This window comes from Peromyscus leucopus, chromosome 7 (genome assembly GCF_004664715.2).
Source record: "Peromyscus leucopus breed LL Stock chromosome 7, UCI_PerLeu_2.1, whole genome shotgun sequence".
NCBI lineage: Eukaryota > Metazoa > Chordata > Mammalia > Rodentia > Cricetidae > Peromyscus > Peromyscus leucopus.
The window spans coordinates 110,528,053-110,548,840 of NC_051069.1; the positions used below are offsets into that span (position 1 = coordinate 110,528,053).

General features: G+C 51.2%; 1 protein-coding gene across 3 annotated transcripts; it reads left to right on the forward strand.

The window, feature by feature from the left end:
* The first annotated feature begins 2,782 nt into the window (after positions 1–2,782).
* Ackr2 (atypical chemokine receptor 2) lies at positions 2,783–20,172 on the forward strand. 3 transcript variants are annotated; one of them, XM_037208063.1, is made up of 4 exons: positions 2,783–2,890; positions 11,426–11,535; positions 15,442–15,654; positions 17,621–20,172. In XM_037208063.1, the coding sequence occupies exon 4, from the start codon at positions 17,631–17,633 to the stop codon at positions 18,750–18,752; it is 1,122 nt and encodes a 373-aa protein (XP_037063958.1). In that variant the 5' UTR covers positions 2,783–2,890; positions 11,426–11,535; positions 15,442–15,654; positions 17,621–17,630; the 3' UTR covers positions 18,753–20,172. The 3 variants fall into 3 exon arrangements, with proteins under 3 accessions (XP_037063958.1, XP_037063957.1, XP_037063959.1); XM_037208062.1 differs by lacking the exon at positions 2,783–2,890 and adding an exon at positions 7,482–7,719; XM_037208064.1 differs by lacking the exons at positions 2,783–2,890; positions 15,442–15,654 and having other exon boundaries at positions 11,274–11,535.
* The last annotated feature ends 616 nt before the right edge of the window (positions 20,173–20,788 follow it).

Sequence of the window (20,788 nt, forward strand, 5' to 3'; positions counted from 1 at the left end):
TGACAGCAGGCACGTAGAGTCTGCACCACCTCAGCTCTCCTTTCTGGACGTGCTCCCGGGCAGCATTTCAAATCTAAAGCCACCACCCAGAAGAGGCTTGTGAAAGTAGGGGAAGAGTCATGGCCGACTCTGCAAGCACGAAACAAGAAAAGGGTGGGCTGAGCTCTGGAGTCAGAACTGTGCTGTGGGGTGTGCCATGGACCAGGGGGCGCAAAAGCGTTTCCCGCTCCCCTCACTCTGCCCTGCTCTGCTCCTGTAGCCTTGTAGCCTTCGTGGCGGCCCCTCTGACCTCTGACGCAGGGGGCAGATGAAGTCAGCTGGGTGGTGAAATAACAAGTGTTCCAGAAGCCGTCTGATATATCAGGGACCCTTCAACTCCCCAATATTGTATTTCTAGGAAAAAGAGTCAGGCCTAACTGCCCCGAGGCTTCACAGCTGCCCCTTGTCCCTTTGCCAGACTTCAGGCCCACACCCAGGTCGTCCGCTCCCAGGAGCTGGTTGCTTGTTTCAGGCACAGTGTCCCTATCACTCACCATTTCCTCACTCTGTTCTGTTTCCCGTGCAGCATGTGATCCGGGTAGAACAGCCAGAGCAGCTCCTGAGACCTACTGGTGTGCAAGGGGACAGGAAGGGGGGGACGACAGTGTTTTCTCCACTGACTCATTTAAGGGTGCCTGTGTGGCAACTTGAGGGACCATGTTTGATGAGGTCCGTCCCGAACTGCAGTATTGGTTTGGATGTGAAATGTCCCTGCTTCTCGTATATTGTAACGCTTGGTCTGCTGCTGGTGGCCTTGTTTTGGAGACTGTGGGACAGGTAGGAGGTGGAGCCTCCCTGGGGCCAGGCCTTGAGGTTTGATGGCTGGGTCCTGCTTCTGTCCACTGTCTGCCTGCTTCATGATTGCCACCTCACTGTGACCTCTGGCTCCTGCCACCGCCCCTCCCAGCACCATGATGAACTACGTCCTTCTAAACCCAGGCCCAAGCACCTTTAGGTTGCCTCTTCTCAGGAGTTTGGTTACAGCAGGAACCGTTACCATCGGTAGGCGGAGCCGGGCTCCCAGGAGCAAGCAGCTAGCTGGACTAGCTGCATTGGTGAGCTTGCGTTCAGGTGGGGGCGCTGCCTCAATGAATGGGGGAGAGGATGATGCAGGAAGACCCCCAAGGTTGGCCTGGAGCTTCTACAACATGCTCCCACACATGAACAAAACACACAAACATGCACACACAGCACACAGAGGCACACATGTGCTCCCACACATGAACAAAACACACAAACATGCACTCACAGCACACAGAGGCACACACGTGCTCCCACACACGAACAAACACACAAACATGCACACACAGCACACAGAGGCACACACGTGCTCCCACACACGAACAAACACACAAACATGCACTCACAGCACACAGAGGCACACACGTGCTCCCACACACGAACAAACACACAAACATGCACACACAGCACACAGAGGCACACACGTGCTCCCACACATGAACAAACACACAAACATGCACACACAGCACACAGAGGCACACACGTGCTCCCACACATGAACAAACACACAAACATGCACACACAGCGCACAGAGGCACAGGAAGAAAGTTTGGATTCAGGACAGAGGGTGCAGACAACCGGCTGGGTGGAGGCTGAGGGTGTGGTTTGGAGTAGTCCGTTCCAGATCCAAGTCCTGAAATTTGAATGAGCTCATCTCTCTGTGCATAACTTTCCTCCTGAAATGGAGCTGAGGGTGGGGTAGACAAGGAGCCCACACAGATCCCTTAGAGTAGTGTGCCTCCAGCCTGAGCACCGGGCAAACGTCAGCACCACTGTTCTTCCTTTTCGTCTGTGCTCTGACTCGGGACAGGCCCCTGGGGCTCAGAACTTATGAGAGTTGGGATGTTGCAGATCCCGAGACAAATTATCTTGGGCTATCCTTAGCCCTCACAGCAGTCATTCATTGCCCACCTCTGTGTCTGACCTAACGTCTTTGTGACTGTCAGGTTAATCCTTTTGAAATGTATTAACTGAACAGGCCCTTATCACGATAGCTAAGAATGTTACCAGCCAGTATCTGAGGTCCATAGCAGAGATGCTCCTGCTGTGCAGTGTGGTCTACCTGATGTTTCCACCACAGCATCTGAAAAGCGCCTGTCCGATGACCTCTTTTGTCCTGTAACTTCACAGTTTGTAAACCTCTTACCATGATGGAACATGGTATCTGGGGCAACCCGAATCCAAGTTCCTGGGCCACGGTCACTCATATGTGTCTCCTTGAGGAGGAGGAGAAGAGAATGGAGGTGAGGGGTGTGTTGGGGGGAGCAGGAATAAATGGCTTCTAGTAACAGTTTTGAACAAGTGACTCTCTCTGATCCCTGGTAACGTCCTCTCTGGAGAAGCACAGCCTATCCCGAGAACTCTAGCACAGAGTGTCCATCTCAGGGTTTTCAATGGCATTTATGAGTGCGCAGCAGGAACACCATCCACCTTACTTTGAGACAGGGTCTCCCATTGGCCCAGGACTCCTCCATTAGGCTAGGCTGGTTAGCCAGCCCCGGAGAGGCCACCACTGTGGCTGGGACTGTGAGCATGTGTCTCCACACTTGCCTTTTCCACCTGAGTGTCAGGTGTCAAGCCCAGGTCTTTGCTAGCTCTTTACCTGCTGAACGGACTCCCGAGTCCCCAGAGGTATTTTGATAAAGAAAAAATTTGAACCAAGACAAGAGACTGGGAATTGTGGGAAGGGTTACATACCTTCCCATCAGTAGAAGAACTCCTTTCTTCCTGAAGCCCAGAGCTCCACCTGTGGGTAGGTGTGCTGAAGGGACAGACAAGTCAGAAGGCTAGCCAGGGCCACTCCGAGGCCAGCAGACTACATCTCAACAACGTGAGTAAAGGCGGGTGCTGACTCAGTTTCTTTTCTGTGAGGGCCATTGTGGGGTTAGGAGCCCAAAGTGGCAAGACCCTGGAGGAAGAGATGACCCCTCTTACGCTCAGTGAGGACAGACTGAGCTCACCCAGCAGAGGCTGGGGCGGGCCCACCCGGAAGCTGGTCTGCTGATTGCAGGCAAGCTGTGGCGGGCACAGATTGCTCCATGTGGGTTCAGTGCCAGGCATGCTGTGTGGAAGCTGCTTGCAGCCTGTAGGAAGTCATATCTGCCCCAGAGCTGGAGAGGAATCAGAATGGGGGTTGGGAAGGACCTGGAGAATGCAGGAGGCTCATGGGGGGGTCGCTAGAACTAGGTGGTGGGAGACATGAAGGTCGGCCACAGTCAGTGGTTCTCAGGTTTACACTCAGGGCTCTAAGAAGAGAGAAGCAGGGTTTCCTGAATGCCTCTAGAACACCCCCCCCCCCGCCCCCGTCTTGGTCTGAGCTCCATTTTCAACTTCCTGGCTGGTGTAAAACAGCTGGTAACCATCTCAGGGGTGGAGAGCACTTCTGCTCAGTGCTGCCCATGTGGGCTTCTTGGCCACCACTCCAGAGGCCTGGTAGAAAGCCTGGAAGCAGGAAGGACTCAGGGCATGAGGCTGGTGGCACTGGAAGTGGATGTGTGATTAGAGGTCAGAGGAAGGACCCAGGGCCCTGGGGCTGATACTGGAACTGGAGCTCTCTCTTAGGGTTCTTAGTTTCATTGATAACAGAATTTAAGAGCAACTCAAATGGAAGCTCAAGAACAATTTTTATTAGAGTTTAAAAGAAGCTCCCCAGGGCAGGAAGCTGCAAGCTTCAGCAGCTGCCTGAAGCGATGGGAGGAGAAGGGGAAAGTCACACCATTTGCGTTAAACCAGCACAGAGGTCACATTAGAGGAAGTATGGAAGGCCCCAAGTGACAGAAAAACCTACATGGGTTCTGGCCAGCATCAGAAAGAAAGAGATGGAACAGAAACCTCAGAAAATTGGCACCTCATAAAGGTGAGCAGGACTCATGAAGGTGGGCAGACAGACCCAACTGAACCTCATGATGGTTCTGCTAATAGGGACTGTTAGGGAGGGGGTTCTGGGAAGGGAAGGTCTGATGTCTCCTAGGAGTAAACGACTAATTACTCCTCCTACATTTTTGGCATTGCTTAAGATACATCTGCCTTCCTAGAGATAGTCCCTCCTTCCTGAGCCTACTAGCCAGGTCACTGACCCCACCAAACTGGAATGTTAGGTCTCCACCAGAAGGAAGTAGGCCCTATGGGCCTTCATACTGCTATGTCAGGGGCAGGAAGCTCTTTTCCTCACTGTCTCAGGGGCTATGACACACTCCCCTGCAGCCCACCAGTTTCAGGGAAGGGCCAGCCTTGCTGGGAAGGTGCTTCTGTGGGTTCCGTGGAAACCTGGCTGCCTGTGCAGAGCTGTGCACTTCCCTAGCCACCGTTTCTGCACTCCAGAGAGTGTCTTGTTAGAGGTGCCACAGCTGCAGAGCGACACAGAGGCCAGATGACAGCCTCTGGGCACACCTCAGATGGACAGGATGCAGATGTGTTGAGATATTTAAACAGGGGAGGAGACAGCTGGGCCAGCAAGATAAACTGTGACAGTCACAGAAGGAAAGAAATGGCCCAATCTATAATCTGCTTCGATAGTAAATTCCAGAAAACACAGCAGAGAGACTGCTGGCCACAGAAGTCAGCAGTTGGCAACACTAAAGCCATTTTATTGGAAGTGTGTATGACCAGTGGACCCAAAAAAATTAGTGTGATGAGAAACAAGTTATCTGCCTGGTCTCTAAGTAGCAGTCACAGGTCCTCGATAATTATAAATGAAAAAAACAGTGAAGTCATTGTAGGAACACAAAGTTCTACAGTTGACTTTAAAACCATCAAGACTAGGCAAGATCATAGTGCTGTTTCAGAGTGGAGAGATGAAGGAAACTCAAGCAAAGACCTCGAGGGGTCCTGGCTTAGAGCCTCAGCCATCAATAGGGCAGCTGGTGAAATTGGAATTAAATACCTTTATTAGTTTATTTCATGTTGCTCTAACAAAATACTGACAGTTAATACTTCATCAAGAAAGAGGTTGAGGGCTGGAGAGATGGCTCAGAGGTTAAGAGCACTGGCTGTTCTTCCAGAGGTCCTGAGTTCAATTCCCAGCAACCACATGGTGGCTCACAACCATCTGTAGTGAAATCTGGTGTCCTTTTCTGGTGTGCAGGCAGAATAAATTAGAGAGAGAGAGAGAGACAGACAGACAGATAGACAGACACAGAGAGAGAAAGACACAGAGAGAGAGGTTGAGGGCCAGGGAGATAGCTCAATGGTTAAGAATGGTGCTTGCCGGCCGGGCGTTGGTGGCGCACGCCTTTAATCCCAGCACTCGGGAGGCAGAGCCAGGCGGATCTCTGTGAGTTCGAGGCCAGCCTGGGCTACCAAGTGAGCTCCAGGAAAGGCGCAAAGCTACACAGAGAAACCCTGTCTCGAAAAACCAAAAAAAAAAAAAAAAAAAAAAGAATGGTGCTTGCCACCAAGCCGGCTTTGACCTTTGAGACCTACATGGTGGAAGAAGAAAACTGAGTCTCACAAGTTGTCCTCTGGCCTCCACATGTGTGCTGTGACATGCACGCGTACACACACACACATGCACACATACATACACACATACACACATACAAACACACATACACACATATATATACACACATACATACACACACATACACACATACACACACATACACACACATACATACACACACATACACACATACACACACATACACACACACATACACACACATACACACACACATACACACACATACATACACACATACACACACATATACACATACATACACACACACATACACACACATACACACACACATACATATACACACACATACACACATACATACACACATACATACACACACACATACACACACACACACACATACACACACACACACACATTTTATACACTGGAGGTTTGTGTGTATGTGGCCAGTGTCTGACCCACTCTGGTGAGAGGCCTCATGGCATTACATCTTGGGAACAAATCACATGGTCAAGCAGGAAGCGAGAGCAACAGCCCAGACATTGAACTCATTTAGTAACAACTCGTTCTTGAGACCCCCTCCAACACTACCCTCCTCCAGGATCATTGCCCCTACCCAATGGCCTCCCTTGAGGCTGTCTCTTAAGGTCCCCCTCCTCTGAGGACAGCCACCCTGGGGACTAAACTTCCAGACTATAAGTGTCTGGGACATGTTCAGACCATGTGTGGCATGTGTGTCCAAACTGTGGCATCTGCGAGTTAGTCAATAGTATGGGTCCATGCTCATTTACAATCATTACGTTCTCTCTGCTATGATTACATGACACTAACATTGGGGAAAGCTGATTGGCTTCCCAGAAACAAGACTACTGTTTTTAAAAATAGTTTTAAAATAAAGAAGTAAAGAGAGGGTGGGTGATGAAGGAACCCAGGCCCTAGAAATTTAGCTGTTCTCTGGGAGGGAAACAGGCTCTGGGCTCCTGTTGAACACCCCCTGAGCCTCCCCTGCTGATAACTGGTGTGTAGCCTCACGGGAGGTCCGGTACTCCTTTGTCTGAGAGGAGACCCATCAGATCGTGTCCTTCACTCTGGTGGTCTGTGGAGCTAGAGAAAGGCAAATACCTAAGTTCACGTTCACTTATCACGTGTGAAGGACCAAGCCTACCCTAAATCCAGTGCTGACACAGGTTATAACCCCAGAGACAGAAGGGTGGTGAATTCGAAGGCAGCCTGAGCTACATATCAATCTGAGGTCGCTAGGACTACAAAGTGAGACTCTTTCTCCAAAACAACATAGGTCTGGTGTGGTGGCACCCACCTACAAGGCCAGTACTAGCCAGTTGGAAGCAGGAGGCCAGCTTTGGCTATGTGAGACCCAGTCTCTACAATTAACTAATCAATCAACCTATCAAACAAACAAACAAGATGTCATCTCTGGGTGAGAGCTGGGAAATGCAGACCGACCCCAAGGCCAGCTCCGGGTAAGCAGCAGGGCAGAGAGCTCCAGCACTGCTGTGTATTCCGGCTCCTTTGGAGACAAAGCACTTACCAAAGAGTGCACTGGCATGTGGCAGGGCCTGGCCTGGAGGAGAGAAGGGCCAGCCACACACTGCTGAGTGCACAGCCAGCAGCACACTGCACACCCGCACTCATTCATTCACTCCGTTAGTCATTCATTCATTATCTGCTTCTGACCAGCTTCAGGAAAGTTTCCCGACAGTTGAGGGAACAGACAGCGAGACAGCAGAACCACCGTGATGTGGTGATGTGGCGGGAGAAGGGAGAGGAAGGGCGGTGAGGGGAGCCTGGGAAGGCGGTCTGTCACTTCGTGCAGGTTTGTGCACAGCAGCACAGTGGGGCATCCCACTGAGTGGGTCCAGGATGGACAAAGCTGAATGCTGGGTGGAGCTGCGAAGACCAGCTAGGTGGCCAGGATGTTGAACACAAGCCGCAAGATTTGAGTCAGTGTGCCTGGCTCAGCTGCGGGAAATCGGGGACTGTGCCGTCCAGAGTCATTGGGCTGTTTTGGGGCACTCCTCCCTGGGGTGGGGGCCGTTAGGACTTGGCTCACTGCAGCGGATGGGAGGACTTAACAGGGCAAAGCACGCTTCCCCAGTCCTCGGAAACCAGGATGTGTGTCCGGAGATTCATACGCACTCCGCACGTCCCCGAGGAAGAGGCAGCAACCACTGGGCCCCCTCAGACTCCGGTGGATGTCCCCAGGCGATCAGGTCTGGCCCTAGTAGGTCTGGCGGCCCTTGGGGAGGGTGGGGCTGCTCTGTGGCTACAGTGGTCTCAGTAGCCCGGACCTGGGTACCGGGAGAGGAAGGCATGGGGCACTTTCTACCCCATGGGGAGCTCCTCCGCAGCTTCTCTGGGACCCTGCTTTGTGGATTCTGAGGCTTGAGTCTCAGATGGCATCGGGGCTCCTCCGAGGGCTGAGATCCACCCTGTCTTTTTGCTGGAGTTAGAGTCAGAGCCTGGACCCCGACACTCCTATTAATCCAGACCCAGCCATCATTTCCCAGTGTGCCAGCTAGACAGGCAGCAACTAAAAAGCAGAGAGATTTATTCAATGTGGTCACACTGGGAGAGGGACAATAAAGGTCCAGTGACTCCCCCCTCCAGCTCATCTTTGGGGTCCTGGCATGAAGCTTAGATTTAAACAGACGGTCAGAGGCTTGCACAGCTCAGTGGTCCCAGGCAAGGTACTTTCCTATGGCTCAGAGAGGTTCAGGAACCATTCTGGGGTATCCCAGTCTAGGGGTGGTAGAGGTGATTCATTTAAACTCAGCAAAATGACAACGGGGGAGGTTTAAAAAAATCAGGGGAGAGGCTTCCCATGCTGAGAACTGTTTTGGGAGCCTGGCTGCCTCCCTGGGTTATCAGCTCCCCAGACATTCCCATGAAGCCAGGAACCCCTGAGGAATGCAGGCTCTCTGGGAGCACAGGGAGCTGGAGGGGGGGGGGGGGGTGGGGGGGGGGTCGGGACACGGACTACCATGCAGGGACTGGTTAAGTAGCTCTTTCTAGACCAGCTGTGGCTGCAGAAAGAGCTCTGGGCAAGAAGACAGACAGACAGACAGACAGACAGACCGTGCTGAACTGTCCTGAGAGCTCTATCTGCCAGGGAAGGGTTTGGAGAGATTTAGCATCATATCCAACTTTCCTTGTGTTTATACAGTACATTTTACATTAAACATTTTATTTATTTGTGTGTGTATGTGGCTGTAGAGGTCAGAGCTCAACCTTGGGTGTCTTTTTGTTGTTGTTGTTTTGGTTTTGGTTTTTTGAGACAAGATTTCTCAATGTAGTCCTGGCTGTCCTGGAATTTACTCTGTAGACCAGGCTGGCCTTGAACTCAGAGAGCCATCTGCCTCTGCCTCCCGAGTGCTGGGATTACAGGTGTGCGCCACCACTGCCTGGCGCTGGATGCCATTCTTTAGGATCTTTCACTGGTCTGGAGCTCACTGATTAGGGTCGGCGGGCTGGCCGGTGTGTCCCAGGGCCACCCTGTCTCTATTTCTTCAGAACAGGAATTATAGGTGGCATGCTACTAAGCCCAGCTTTCTACCTGAGTGCTGGGGACCCAGGCTTGCAAGGCAGGCACTTCACAGACTGAGCAACTCCCTCTTCAGCCCTGGACATATGTTAACATGTCGGGCAGGAGAGATGGCTCAGTGGTTAAAGCATTTCCAGATGTCCCAAGTTCAGTTCCCAGAACCCAAGTGGTAGTCCATAACTGCCTGTAACTCCAGTTCCAGGGGATCTGACACCCTCTTCTGGCCTCCATGGCCACCAGGCACACATGAGGTACATATCCATCCATCCAGGCAGAGTATTCACATACATAAAATAAAATTTAAAAAACAGAGAAGAAGAAAGAAAAATAAAATGCTAAAAAAAAAAAAAAGGAGAGCTTGATCTAGTCTACAGACCTGTAATGCTGGTACTCAGCATGCAGAAATAGGAGAATAGCAAGTCTGAAGCCAGCTCACACTGGGAGTGTCTCAGCAGACACCGAGTTAAGGGAATGGAGCATGAACTTAACGATCTGGGCACAGAGACCAGGGCTCTATCTGGTGTGCACCGTGGTTCCCACGTCCTGTAAAACCAGAAGCAATACCTGCTGCTCTGCTGAACCAGGAAGGGCAGTCAGGGCAGGTCTGGAGGGGCCTTGGGGAGTACCTGTCCCATGGAACATCATGAAAGGTTACTGTTACCAGACAGAGCTGGTCTGAATCTGTCCGTGTGGACCCTGCGAAGCTGGGCTCACTGTGAAGGGCCTTAAATGTGGATTTAAGGGGACACTGAGGTAGACTGTGGTGGGTAAGGGGGTTATTAGAAGAGTCATTAACTCCATGGACAGACAGACAGACAGACAAGAGCATGGCAGGGCCGTGAGGAGAGGAAAGGAGGGCTCCTGCTGCAGAAGTGGGGGTCTCTTCTTCTGCCTTTCTGAGGATGGAGGGGATTTGACAGCACAAGCCTGCAGCCAGGCAAGTGGCGGGAAGGGGGCTGGGAGCCAGATGTGTGGCCACCAATTCCCCCTTGATGTGAACTCACGTCCCCGTCCCCGGGTGAGACCCTGGCCCCTGGGGGGTCCTTAGCTAGGGACCCACAGGGAGGGTCATCTCTGAGAGGAAGGGCTGTTGCACACAGCCTGACTGCAGCTGGGTTCCGACATGCATTCTTACATACCATCCTTGCTGTGTGTCCTTGGGAATGTCACTTTCCATCTCAGAATTTCAGTTCCTTGGGGCAGTTCTATAACCTCCCCAGATTAGAGGTAATACTGCACCCTTCTTTAAGCCAGGTGTGACAAATATTGAGGCCACTGTATTACAATCCTTTATGGGTCAATCTCTGTCAGGCCCAGGATTGGCTGCAAGGACTAAGGCAGGTCGAACCCTTACCAGTCCTTAACTGTGTGCAGCCAGCCACGTTGGACAGTGAACCTGACTGGTGGGGGTCGGGGCTGGGGTTTGTCTGCAGGCTGGCTGGGCCTGAAGTTTGCCAAGCGCTGCCTGCATGGCCCTGCCCCTGCGTGGGTCATTCTAGGCTCCCTGCCTCACTGGTTGCCTTTCCTGTGCCTCACAGTATTGGACTTGTTCTCCCATCTGGGAGCCACCAGCCCTTGAAGGACCTCCCAGTGAGGCTGCTTAAGCAGAAGCTGTTTAATATACAGTTCTTTCTCTCCCCACTCCCCACTTCGTCTTCTCATGGACTAACCTGGATTCCAGAGTGAGTTCCAGCTTAGCTAGCTTCAGCTGAGTAGCTTTGGCTGGTTCCTTGGCCTCTCTGTGTCTGGTCCCCTCATAGAGACAACTGTCTTAGTGCTGTTCCAAAGACAGAATGAATGATGAATGAATGAATGAATGGGAGAAGTCCTGAGGACAGACCCTGGCCTGTAGTAAGTGCTGTGTAATTGTAGGGTGTTGTTACACATGCAGCTATAATTTAATAACTGATGGTCTCCCCAGCCCATGATGGAGGGAGGAAGGAGACAGCCCAGTACTGCCCACAGCTCCCTAGAGACAGGCTTCTGGTGCCTGGCACAGCCTGTGTGCAGCTCTTCTGGGGTTGGAGGATGCTCCTGCATCCAGTGGCTGAGGCTGCCCCAGTGTGTGTGACTGCTGCTGGGCCAGGAATATCAGGAATGCCACACACTGGGCCGAGAGCTTCAGGGGCCATCTGAAGCTGAGCAAGAGTGGATCCCAAAAGCCAATCGAGAGTCCCCAGGGGAGGGCCCAGTAGGTTGAGGTTCTGTGCTGGTCATGCTCTGGGTCACAGGATGCTGAGGCTGTGCAAAGTTGGCTCCAGCTGCGTCTGGTAGGAAATAAGATCAAAAGGAAAAACTGAGTGAAGAGAGGGAGGAGAAGAGGCGGCCACACCATTTAAATCGCCATAACTTTGCTAATGTTGTTCTGATGTCAGTCCTGCGCTGAGGAGTCCTGGAGACAGCTGTCGCCCTTGGAGCCCCCAGACTTCGGAGGAGCCAGCTCTGTACCCAGAGGGTGAAGGAAGGCCGGCCAGGACGACCCTGTGTGAGTGCTGGGGACTGGGCAGGGGTGCTTCAGGACGGGGTGGCTTTGTGGGGTGCTTAAATCAGGGCTTGGTTTCCTGGTCCTGGTCCTGGGAAGTCAGCAAAGGCACTGTCCACTAGAAGTGACCAGATCGGTTGCTTTTACATTCCAAAAGCTGGGGAGTCTGTGAGGTCAGGCTCAACTTGTTTGTTTGAGCAGTCTGTACATTTGGTAGGTTGCGCCATCCACAGCACACTCTGCTGGGATGGATGGAGGTCAGCCCCTTGGGGGACCTACCCACCTGGCCTTAAGAGCTCTTGGCTGGGGCCCGGGCAGTGGAAGAAGGAGGGATGCCTGTCAGAGCTCTGGAGTCTGGACCTGTGACTTGGATAAAGTTTCACAGGCGACTTGAGTTGAGTGTGGGGGTATCCGTGGCATCTGCCCCCCTCTCAGTGTCTCCCGCCGCTGGCCGCAGTGCTGACTGCTGTGTGGGAGCTCACAGACCTGCCGGCAGGCCGCATGCCAGCTGCACGCCTCCAGGGCTGGCTCAGCCTTCTGCGTTTCTCTGGCCTAAGTTTCTCAGGCTGGAAGCTCTACTGTAGGAGCCACGTCCTTCAAATTTAAGCTTGGTCTGTTGAGAGGGGAACTCAGACTAAGCTATGGCAGGTCCCCCTGAGTTTTCAGTTCACCCAGCTCATCCACGGCTTTTGGAATTGGTGTTACCTCATTATGTCTGTTTCACCCTCTGGAATATGGACGTCACTCTAACAGTCTTTGAGCATCCTGTGAGGAAGTTCCAGGCATGCTCAGGTCACATGTCATGGCTCACAAAGCCACTTGTCCCTGAAAGCGAGCTCACATGGCACTGCCCACAAGGCCACGTGCCACGTGGATGGAACTATGCTTTTTTGTTTTTGTTTTTGGAGGTTTTATTTTATTTGAAATAAGGTCTAATGTATCTCAGTCTCCCCTTGAATTTGCTGTGTAGCTGAAGATGATCCTGAACTTGTGATCCTCCTACGTAAACCTCCTGAGTTCAGGAATTGAAGGAGTGCACCACACCCTTACAGTGCAGAGGGTCAGACCTGCATCCTAGGAAAGCACTCTATCAGCTAAGCTATAGCCCCAGCATAGACAGAGCAGCATTACTGTCTGTCAGATTAATTGCATCTGCCTCTGTGTCTCTAGCTTTATGGGAGGTAAGCTTAGCTGAGTTTGACCTTGCTGGCCCTTTGACTGGAAGCCCTTGAGTGAATCCCTGGATCCCCTAAAGCTTTCTCTGCAGAGTCGCCTTTACTACCTGCAAACTTACCCTAAGAAGTGAGCAACTCATTGCTCTCAAGGTTCCAATGAATATAAGGGAGTGAAAATGACCAGTGCTCACACCTCTTCTTGTGAGCTACAGGACCGCACAGTGGCCAGGAAGGCACGTGCCATCCATGGTGTGTACAGGGACATAGCTTCTGAGTCATCTGGGGAATGTTGATGGAAGTGTTGGGAGAGGCCTGTTGCTTCAGAGGACCTGGAGAGCTTCCCAGAGTGCTCCAGGGAGAGGGAGACCTTCACAAGTTGCCAGCCCTGACTTTGATCTAAGCATCTGTTAGGTTGCATATTTGCTAAAGCAAAAGTCAGGGACTTGGAGAAATCAGATCAAGGCCAGGGCTGGCCCTGCGGAGAACAGCTGGGGTGCAGTTATTGGCACCATGACTGACAAGGCCTGAGCCTCAGAAAGGTTCTCCTCACCGGTACCCCTCCTCAGCTCAACTCCTGATGCCAGCCCAGGAATGAGAGACACTCAGAGCCTGGAGAAGCCATATGTACAGGAGAGGAGCAGGGGCCCACTAAGGCAGGCACAGAGCCACCTTTGAGGCTGGCCAGGAGATGAGCTGGGTCCTAGAGAAAACTTCCCAGACATGTGTATGGCTTGTCCACATCTAGTCCCCATTCTATTAGGTAGGAGCTCAAGGGTGGGGCAGAGGCTGACAGATGGAATTCTCCAGTGCTCCATGGGAGGGGTGGTATTTCCCACCCAGTTCATTCCATCCAGACTCATGGATGCTCAGAGTCCCATGAGGGCCTCCTGAGCCAACAGCTCTTTCAAAATTCTTCTTACAAAAATGAAATAATTCAGCCAGAAAGAACTAGGGAAAATAGTGCACCATACATGAAAAGGGGTAGAGCCCACACCACATAGGCCCCCTTTAAAAAGGCTGAGTTATGGCAGTACAGGCTAGATCTCTAGCACTTGAGAAGCGAGGCAGGAGGGTCACTGCAGTCCCCCACTTCTTATGAAAAGAGATTCCCATCCACTAAAAGCATAAATAAATATGAATGTAAGCTGTCACTGAGCTTATTAGAAGTTCACCCTGGTTGAATTGGAGAACAGGAAACAAAACACAGACTTTTAGGAGGAATTGATGACCCATTAGCACCACTAGCCCACAGCCCTCTGTAGCCGCTCAGCATAACTCCTGCTGAGCACAGATCCATTTTTGTCTCCTTCCCCTCGTTTCCCCAGAGCCCCTCCCCACTGGTGATCAATGCAATGTGTTGGACATAAAGGCCCCTACCCTTGGGTTCTGACAGGGAGTGAAGTTAGTCCTATATCCTTGATCAAAGAGCCATCTTCCTCTATGAAGGAAGGTCATCTGCTTTGACTAAGCATGCAGCCTCAAGAGAGACACATGGGGGCAGAGAGTAAGGAAGGGGCACCCACTCCAGGTGACCAATGGGACGACTGACAGATGTCAGGCAGACCACCTTAATATCCTCCCTTTTTACGGTCTCTGTAGCCTGCCCCCTCCCATCTCTGTCTTTCTGTAGCTTAGTACAGGATAGAGCACAATTTTAAGTTCACTTCACCCACGCTCTAGTTCATGCTATCTTCATGCTTCAGTACATAGCAATACATAGGTATGGGTGGAGGTTTTCTAGATAAGACCTCAAAAGCACAGGCCAAAATTAGAGGATGGGGTGGGGGAATGGGATTATATCCAACACTGCAGAGGAGAGACTCAACAGAATGATGAGGGATCATACAGGGTAGCAAAAATATTTATGAATTATTCACCAGACAAGGGATTAATATCAGGAGTATATAAGGACCTTAAGATATTACCACCCTCCCCAAAAACTTTTAAATGAGCAAATGATTAGCTGGGCATAACAGTACATGCCTGCAATCTCAGTGCTTAGGAGACACAGGTAAAAGGATCAGGAGTTCAAGGTCATCCTCTGCTACTTGGCAAGTTCAAAACCAAAACAAATCAAAGCAAACAGAACAAAACAAACAAAAGACAAGAGAACGTGAATATATTTCTCAAAAGGAGACACACAGTGGTCAATAGTACACGACTGTACTCCCCCAAAGTCAACATGAGTAACTATCAGGGAAATGCAAATCCAACCACTGTGTGGTATCACTCCACTCTAGTAAGGATGAATAATATTAAAAAGACAAAAAGCAGGGAGGCAGAGGCAAGAGCCAGCTCAAAGTGAGCCTAGTCTACACAGCTAGTTCCAGGCCAGCCAGGGTTACACAGCTGAGGTTTGGTTTCAAAACAAAAACAAAACAACAAAAGCCCCTGCTGGCTGGGATGCAGAGAAAGGGGGAAGGCTCATTCACTGCGGGGATGTAAATGAGTGCAGCCACCATGCATTCTGCGCTTAGCCCAAAGGCCCAGGAATAATGCCCCACCACCATGGCAAGCAGCATGCAGGTTCTCAAAACTACCGTAAATAGAACCACCAGATGTATGCACATGTGGGAAATGCAGGTCTACATGAGTAGAGAGATGCGTGATTGCAGAAGGTGTGGAAGAGATTGATGAATGGGGTGAGGTTGTGGTCAACAGAGGAAGAGGAAGGGGAGCTACTGCATGGTACGTGGCCGTGGATAATTATGCATGCTGTGTGTATTTTTGAAAGCTTGAAGACAGATTCTCATCAGAGTAGAAGAGAAGCACCCTTCCCACAACTCTGCAAGGGAGGAGTCGGGGCCACAGGAGAAAGAATTCTAAGACTAGAGGAAAACCAAAACAGCAGGGAAGTGGAAAGAGAGCAGAGAAGAAGACGACGGACCAGTTTGAAACTAACGCCTGCTCTCTAGCTGGGCACAGAGACCAGACACTGCAGGCACAGGTAAGCCAGAGTGCAGCCAAGCCCAGCCGCTAACAGCTGAGCAAGCCACACTCCTTCCAGTTCAGGGAATTTGCTCGAGATGACACCAGCACAGCAAGCATGCAAAGAAGGAACCCAGGTCACAGCTCTGGAGACTCCCGGGCTGTAACCAGAACCCTGGACACCAGTTAGCCTGGTACAGCCACAAGTCAGGGTCCCTATGGACTAGCTGCATTGATTGGTCAGGAGACACCATGTGCCAGACACCATGGTGTGGGGGAGAGTGACACAAAGTTACAAATCAGCTGAGGAGTTACGGTTGGGAGCTTAGTCTGTGATGGTGTTATGGGAAGCCCCCCTCCCCGAGAGACAACCACTCAGACACAGTTTATGGCCAATTGAAAGTCTTTATTCCAGCTGGCTAGGACTACACTCAGGCATTCAGAACCCAAGTGTATCACCAAGTGTCCAGATCATGGAGTTTTTGAAGGCAAAACCAACACCTGCCATCTTACTTGGCAGATGCAGCAGGGTGGAGGCGCTTTCTTCAAGCAAGGAGTTTAACAGAAGCCAAGATAAGCAGTTAGCTGGAGGGAGGGGCTTCTGCACAAGCAGGCAGTTTAATAAGCTAAGTCAGCTGGGGCATCTTGACCTCAGATTTCTTGAATACAATTGGGTAATTTTCTATGACATTCTCCATCGAGGAGATGAAATTGTAGTCAAGCCTAAAATGGCTTCAGCAAGAATATAAGACGGAGGAACCTCCGAAGTTTGCCTATCACAATGGAGAGGGGAGCCGAGGGCACAGCAGTCAGTTGACAGAGGCTACCAACATTTTTTTTTTAAAATCTGTGTTTTTAAACTAAACCCTATGTGGTTCCAGGTGGCCTGGTCCTGGCTACATAAGCCAAGCTTGCTTTTGACTTGCTGCCTCTCTCTGCCCGACAGACTTGCTGCCTCTGGAGCCAGGCTTGAGGGCACTGAAGAGTTGATGATCCTATTCTAGTTCTGAACTCGGTGTCTCGCTGTGAGTGTGGTGGTTGCCCTGTTCTCATACCAGAGGCATTCTGGAAATAGCTTTGGCTTCGGCATTTGCTACACTCCTGGACACATGTGCTAGAAACTTCCAGGCTAAATGTATGCCAACCACAGGCTATTGAAACCCAGTAGATGACAATGGCCAGATTCTGGCTACTCCGTGTTTACACGCTGACAGTACCGAGCTCACATATTAAAAGCCTCTGGAGAAGCGACAGCCCTGGCCAGACAATGCTCCCCTTAACGAGTTCTGTGAGAATGCGGTGTGTATCTGCACTTCACCTCAGCTTGTACTGTGTACGCTGAGGGGCACTACCTCGGGCTGCTGTGGAGGTGTTTAGTCACAGCCTCAGGAGAGGGTGGGTTATTTCGGCTCAGGGTTTGAGGGGATACAGTCATTCGTGGTTTAGGTTTCTTTTTTCAATCTTTGTGTTTGTATGTGTTTACATGTTCATGTATGTGAGCATGGGAGTGTGCATGTGGATGTCAGAGGACAAAATCAGGTCTCAGTCTTCTTTGCGATTGTGTACCCCAGGCTAGCTGGCCTGTGCACCACTGGTGCTTCTCTGTCTATCTCCCATCTTTGTGTAGGAGCTCTGGGGTTAAGGTGTGCTACTGTGGCTAGCTTATGTGGGTTCTTTTTGTAGGAGCTCTGGGGTTAAGGTGCGCTACTGTGGCTAGCTTATGTGGGTTCTTTTTGTAGGAGCTCTGGGGTTAAGGTGTGCTACTGTGGCTAGCTTATGTGGGTTCTTTTTGTAGGAGCTCTGGGGTTAAGGTGCGCTACTGTGGCTAGCTTATGTGGGTTCTTTTTGTAGGAGCTCTGGAGTTAAGGTGTGCTACTGTGGCTAGCTTATGTGGGTTCTGGGGATCTGAACTCGGGGGCCCCCGTGCTCGCTCGCACACTGAGCTGTTCCCCCAGGTCCTCATCGTGGCTTTTTGTTTTCTGCAGAACTTCAGACATGCTCACCAAGGCGTCCCTCCTGCCACTCACCACCACCAGTCCTGAGAACAGCAGCTTCTTCTATGACTATGACTACTTGGACGACGTGGCTGTCTTGGTCTGCAGCAAGGATGAGGTCTTGTCCTTTGGGAGAGTCTTCCTGCCAATCATCTACAGCCTGATCTTCGTGCTGGGCTTGGCTGGGAACCTCCTCCTGCTGGTGGTGCTGCTCCGCTATGCGCCTCGAAGACGGGTGATTGAGCTTTACCTGCTGAACCTGGCCATCTCCAACCTCTTGTTTGTAGTGACGATGCCCTTTTGGGCCATCTCTGTGGCCTGGCATTGGGTTTTCGGCAGTTTCTTGTGCAAGGTGGTGAGCGTTCTCTACACTATTAACTTTTACTGTGGCATCTTCTTCATCACTTGCATGAGCCTGGACAAATACCTGGAGATTGTCCATGCTCAGCCCCTCCACAGACCAAAGACCCGGTTCAGGAACCTGCTCCTCATTGCCATAGTGTGGACCACGGCCCTGGCCATCTCTATCCCAGAAATGGTCTTTGTAGAGGTCCACAAGACCCAAGATGGTGTGTGGCATTGTTATGCCGATTTTGGTGGACATGCAACCGTTTGGAAGCTCTACCTGCGCTTCCAGCAGAACCTCCTGGGGTTTCTCCTTCCGCTCTTGGCCATGATCTTCTTTTACTCCCGCATTGGTTGTGTTCTGGTTAGGCTGAGGCCGCCAGGCCAGGGCCGGGCTCTGAGGATGGCCACAACCCTGGTGGTAACTTTCTTCCTGCTGTGGTTCCCATACAACCTCACTCTGTTTCTGCACTCGCTGCTGGACCTGCACGTCTTTGGGAACTGCCAGCTCAGCCACTATCTGGACTACACGCTGCAGGTGACAGAGAGCCTGGCCTTCTTCCACTGCTGCTTCACTCCCATCCTCTACGCCTTCTCCAGTCGCCGCTTCCGGCAGCATCTGAAAGCTTTCCTTGCTGTGGTGCTGAGATGGCACCAGGACCCTGGCGCTGACCAGGCCTTGCCATCCAGCTGTTCTGAGAGCAGCAGGGTTACTGCCCAAGAAGATATGGTCAGCATGCATGACTTTGGAGAGAGGCCGGCTGACGGGAGTGGTTAGCCCTGAGTGGCCGTGGGCAGAGCACTGCTCCCTCTTAGGGCCAGCATGACCATACTGCTTGCCCCAGGGGCTCTCAGTCATCATCAGGTCTCGCTCACTGCTGCCACTTCCTCCATCTTCCTGGAGCCCACACTGTCTGCCGAATTGCTGCAATGGTCTCCATAATCTCTGCTTCCATCACGTGTGCTTCTGTGGCTTCCTGGGCCCCCAGCAGACAGTGAGGTCACTCCACTCTGGGGCTTCAAGGCTATGTGACCAGCCTATGACCGCATCTCTACCACACTTCCTGCTAGTTTCTGGGTTCAGGGCACACTGTCCTCCACTTGTGTTTCTGGAGTATTCCAGGCTCCTCCAGTAGGGAGAGTTCAGCTACGCCACCTTCCTGGGCAGTCTTCCCCTGTGAAGAGTTTGGCTCATTCCTTCACTTCCTGGGGTCTTGGTTCAGATCTCACCTTGTTGGTGAGGCACCCCATGCTCACTCTACTTAATGCCCTAACTACTTACCTGATGCTCTGGATGCTCTGCTTCTGCGTTTACCACTCACACTCAGTCCACATTTTCTCCTGTTTGTTGTGTCCACTGGTTACGGCCTTAAGCCCGTCCACCCAGCTAAGCTGCAGAGTAAGGCTCTGAGTGCATGGCTCACTGCTGTACTCCAACCCGCACCACAGAAGCTTGTACATGGAAGGCATTTAGAAAGTATCTGTGGAGTGTGAGCAACAAGCTCTTTCTTTGTGGCGTTTTGGGGAACAGCCACAGGCTGTCCACCCACCAGGGCCCCTTTCTCAGTAACTCAGATGGGAATACACCTTCCTGCCCTTGTGGGAAGCTCCAGAGCTGTAGCCTGAAGGCACTGGAGGTGCTCCAGCCAGAGGACAGCCTGGCAGGTGCGCATCTGGCAGGAGAAAGGCAGAAACCATCCATCTCAGCTCTGGCCTAATCTGGGACCTTCAGTCCTTCTGGGGTCTGTCAGTTATGTTCAAGGCTTTATCTGAACTTTCCAAAACACATGCTGGTGAGAAGGCAGTCCCCCAACACATCCTGCTGGGAAAACTGGGTATCCACATGCAGAAGATTAAAACTAGATCCTGTCTCTTATCCGGTACAAAGAGCAGCTAAAAATGGATCAAAGACTTTAGTGTAAGACCCAAAGCTTTGAAACCATGAGGGAAAAGCACAGGGAAAACAATTACAGACATCATCAGAGGCAAGTGCTTTCTGAGCCGAGTTCCAATAACCCAGGAAATACAAGCAGGAACCAAGAAGCAGGACTTCGTGGAGTTGCATGGAGTGTCTTTTTAACCCGACTGGCTTTGGCCTGACAGGGCCAATATCCAGACTGCATGGGGAGCTGAAAAATTGACAAGGTCAAATAATCCAGTAAAAAAAAAAAAAAGTGGGTGAATAATTTGAACAGACATTTCTCAAAAGAAGAACAGATGCTCAATAAATACAAAAAATAATCTGCATTCTTGTCCATCACAGAAACACAAATCAGAATGACATTGCAGTCCCACCTCGCTCAGGTCAGACAGCTGCTTCCAGAGAAGCAACCAGAACAGCAGAGCCGTGAACTCTTGTGGGACGGGGAGGAAAACGGACCCTTATGGAATGCTGTTGGGTAAACCGTACAGTCACCGTGGGCTGAAATCTGTTGGTTCCTTAAAAAACTTAAACTAAAATTGCTAATGATCCATCATACACACACTGTAGGGTATTACCCAGCCTTAAAGAAGAGGAGGAGAAGCCGGAAAATGGATGGAGTACTGGTTGAATGAAGTAAGCCAGACTTAGAAAGACAAGTATCCAAAAAGCCGGGCGGTGGTGGCGCACACCTTTAATCCCAGCACTTGGGAGCAGAGCCAGGCAGATCTCTGTGAGTTCGAGGCCAGCCTGGGCTACCAAGTGAGTCCCAGGAAAGGCGCAAAGCTACACAGAGAAACCCTGTCTCGAAAAACCAAAAAAAAAAAAAAAAAAAAAAAAAAAAAAAAAAGAAAGAAAGAAAGACAAGTATCCCTTATTTTCTCTAATTTGTG

What these genes read in the sequence shown, in the direction of transcription:
- Ackr2 (XM_037208063.1), top strand. Translation starts at nt 17,631, where the DNA reads ATGCTCACCAAGGCGTCCCTCCTGCCACTCACCACCACCAGTCCTGAG.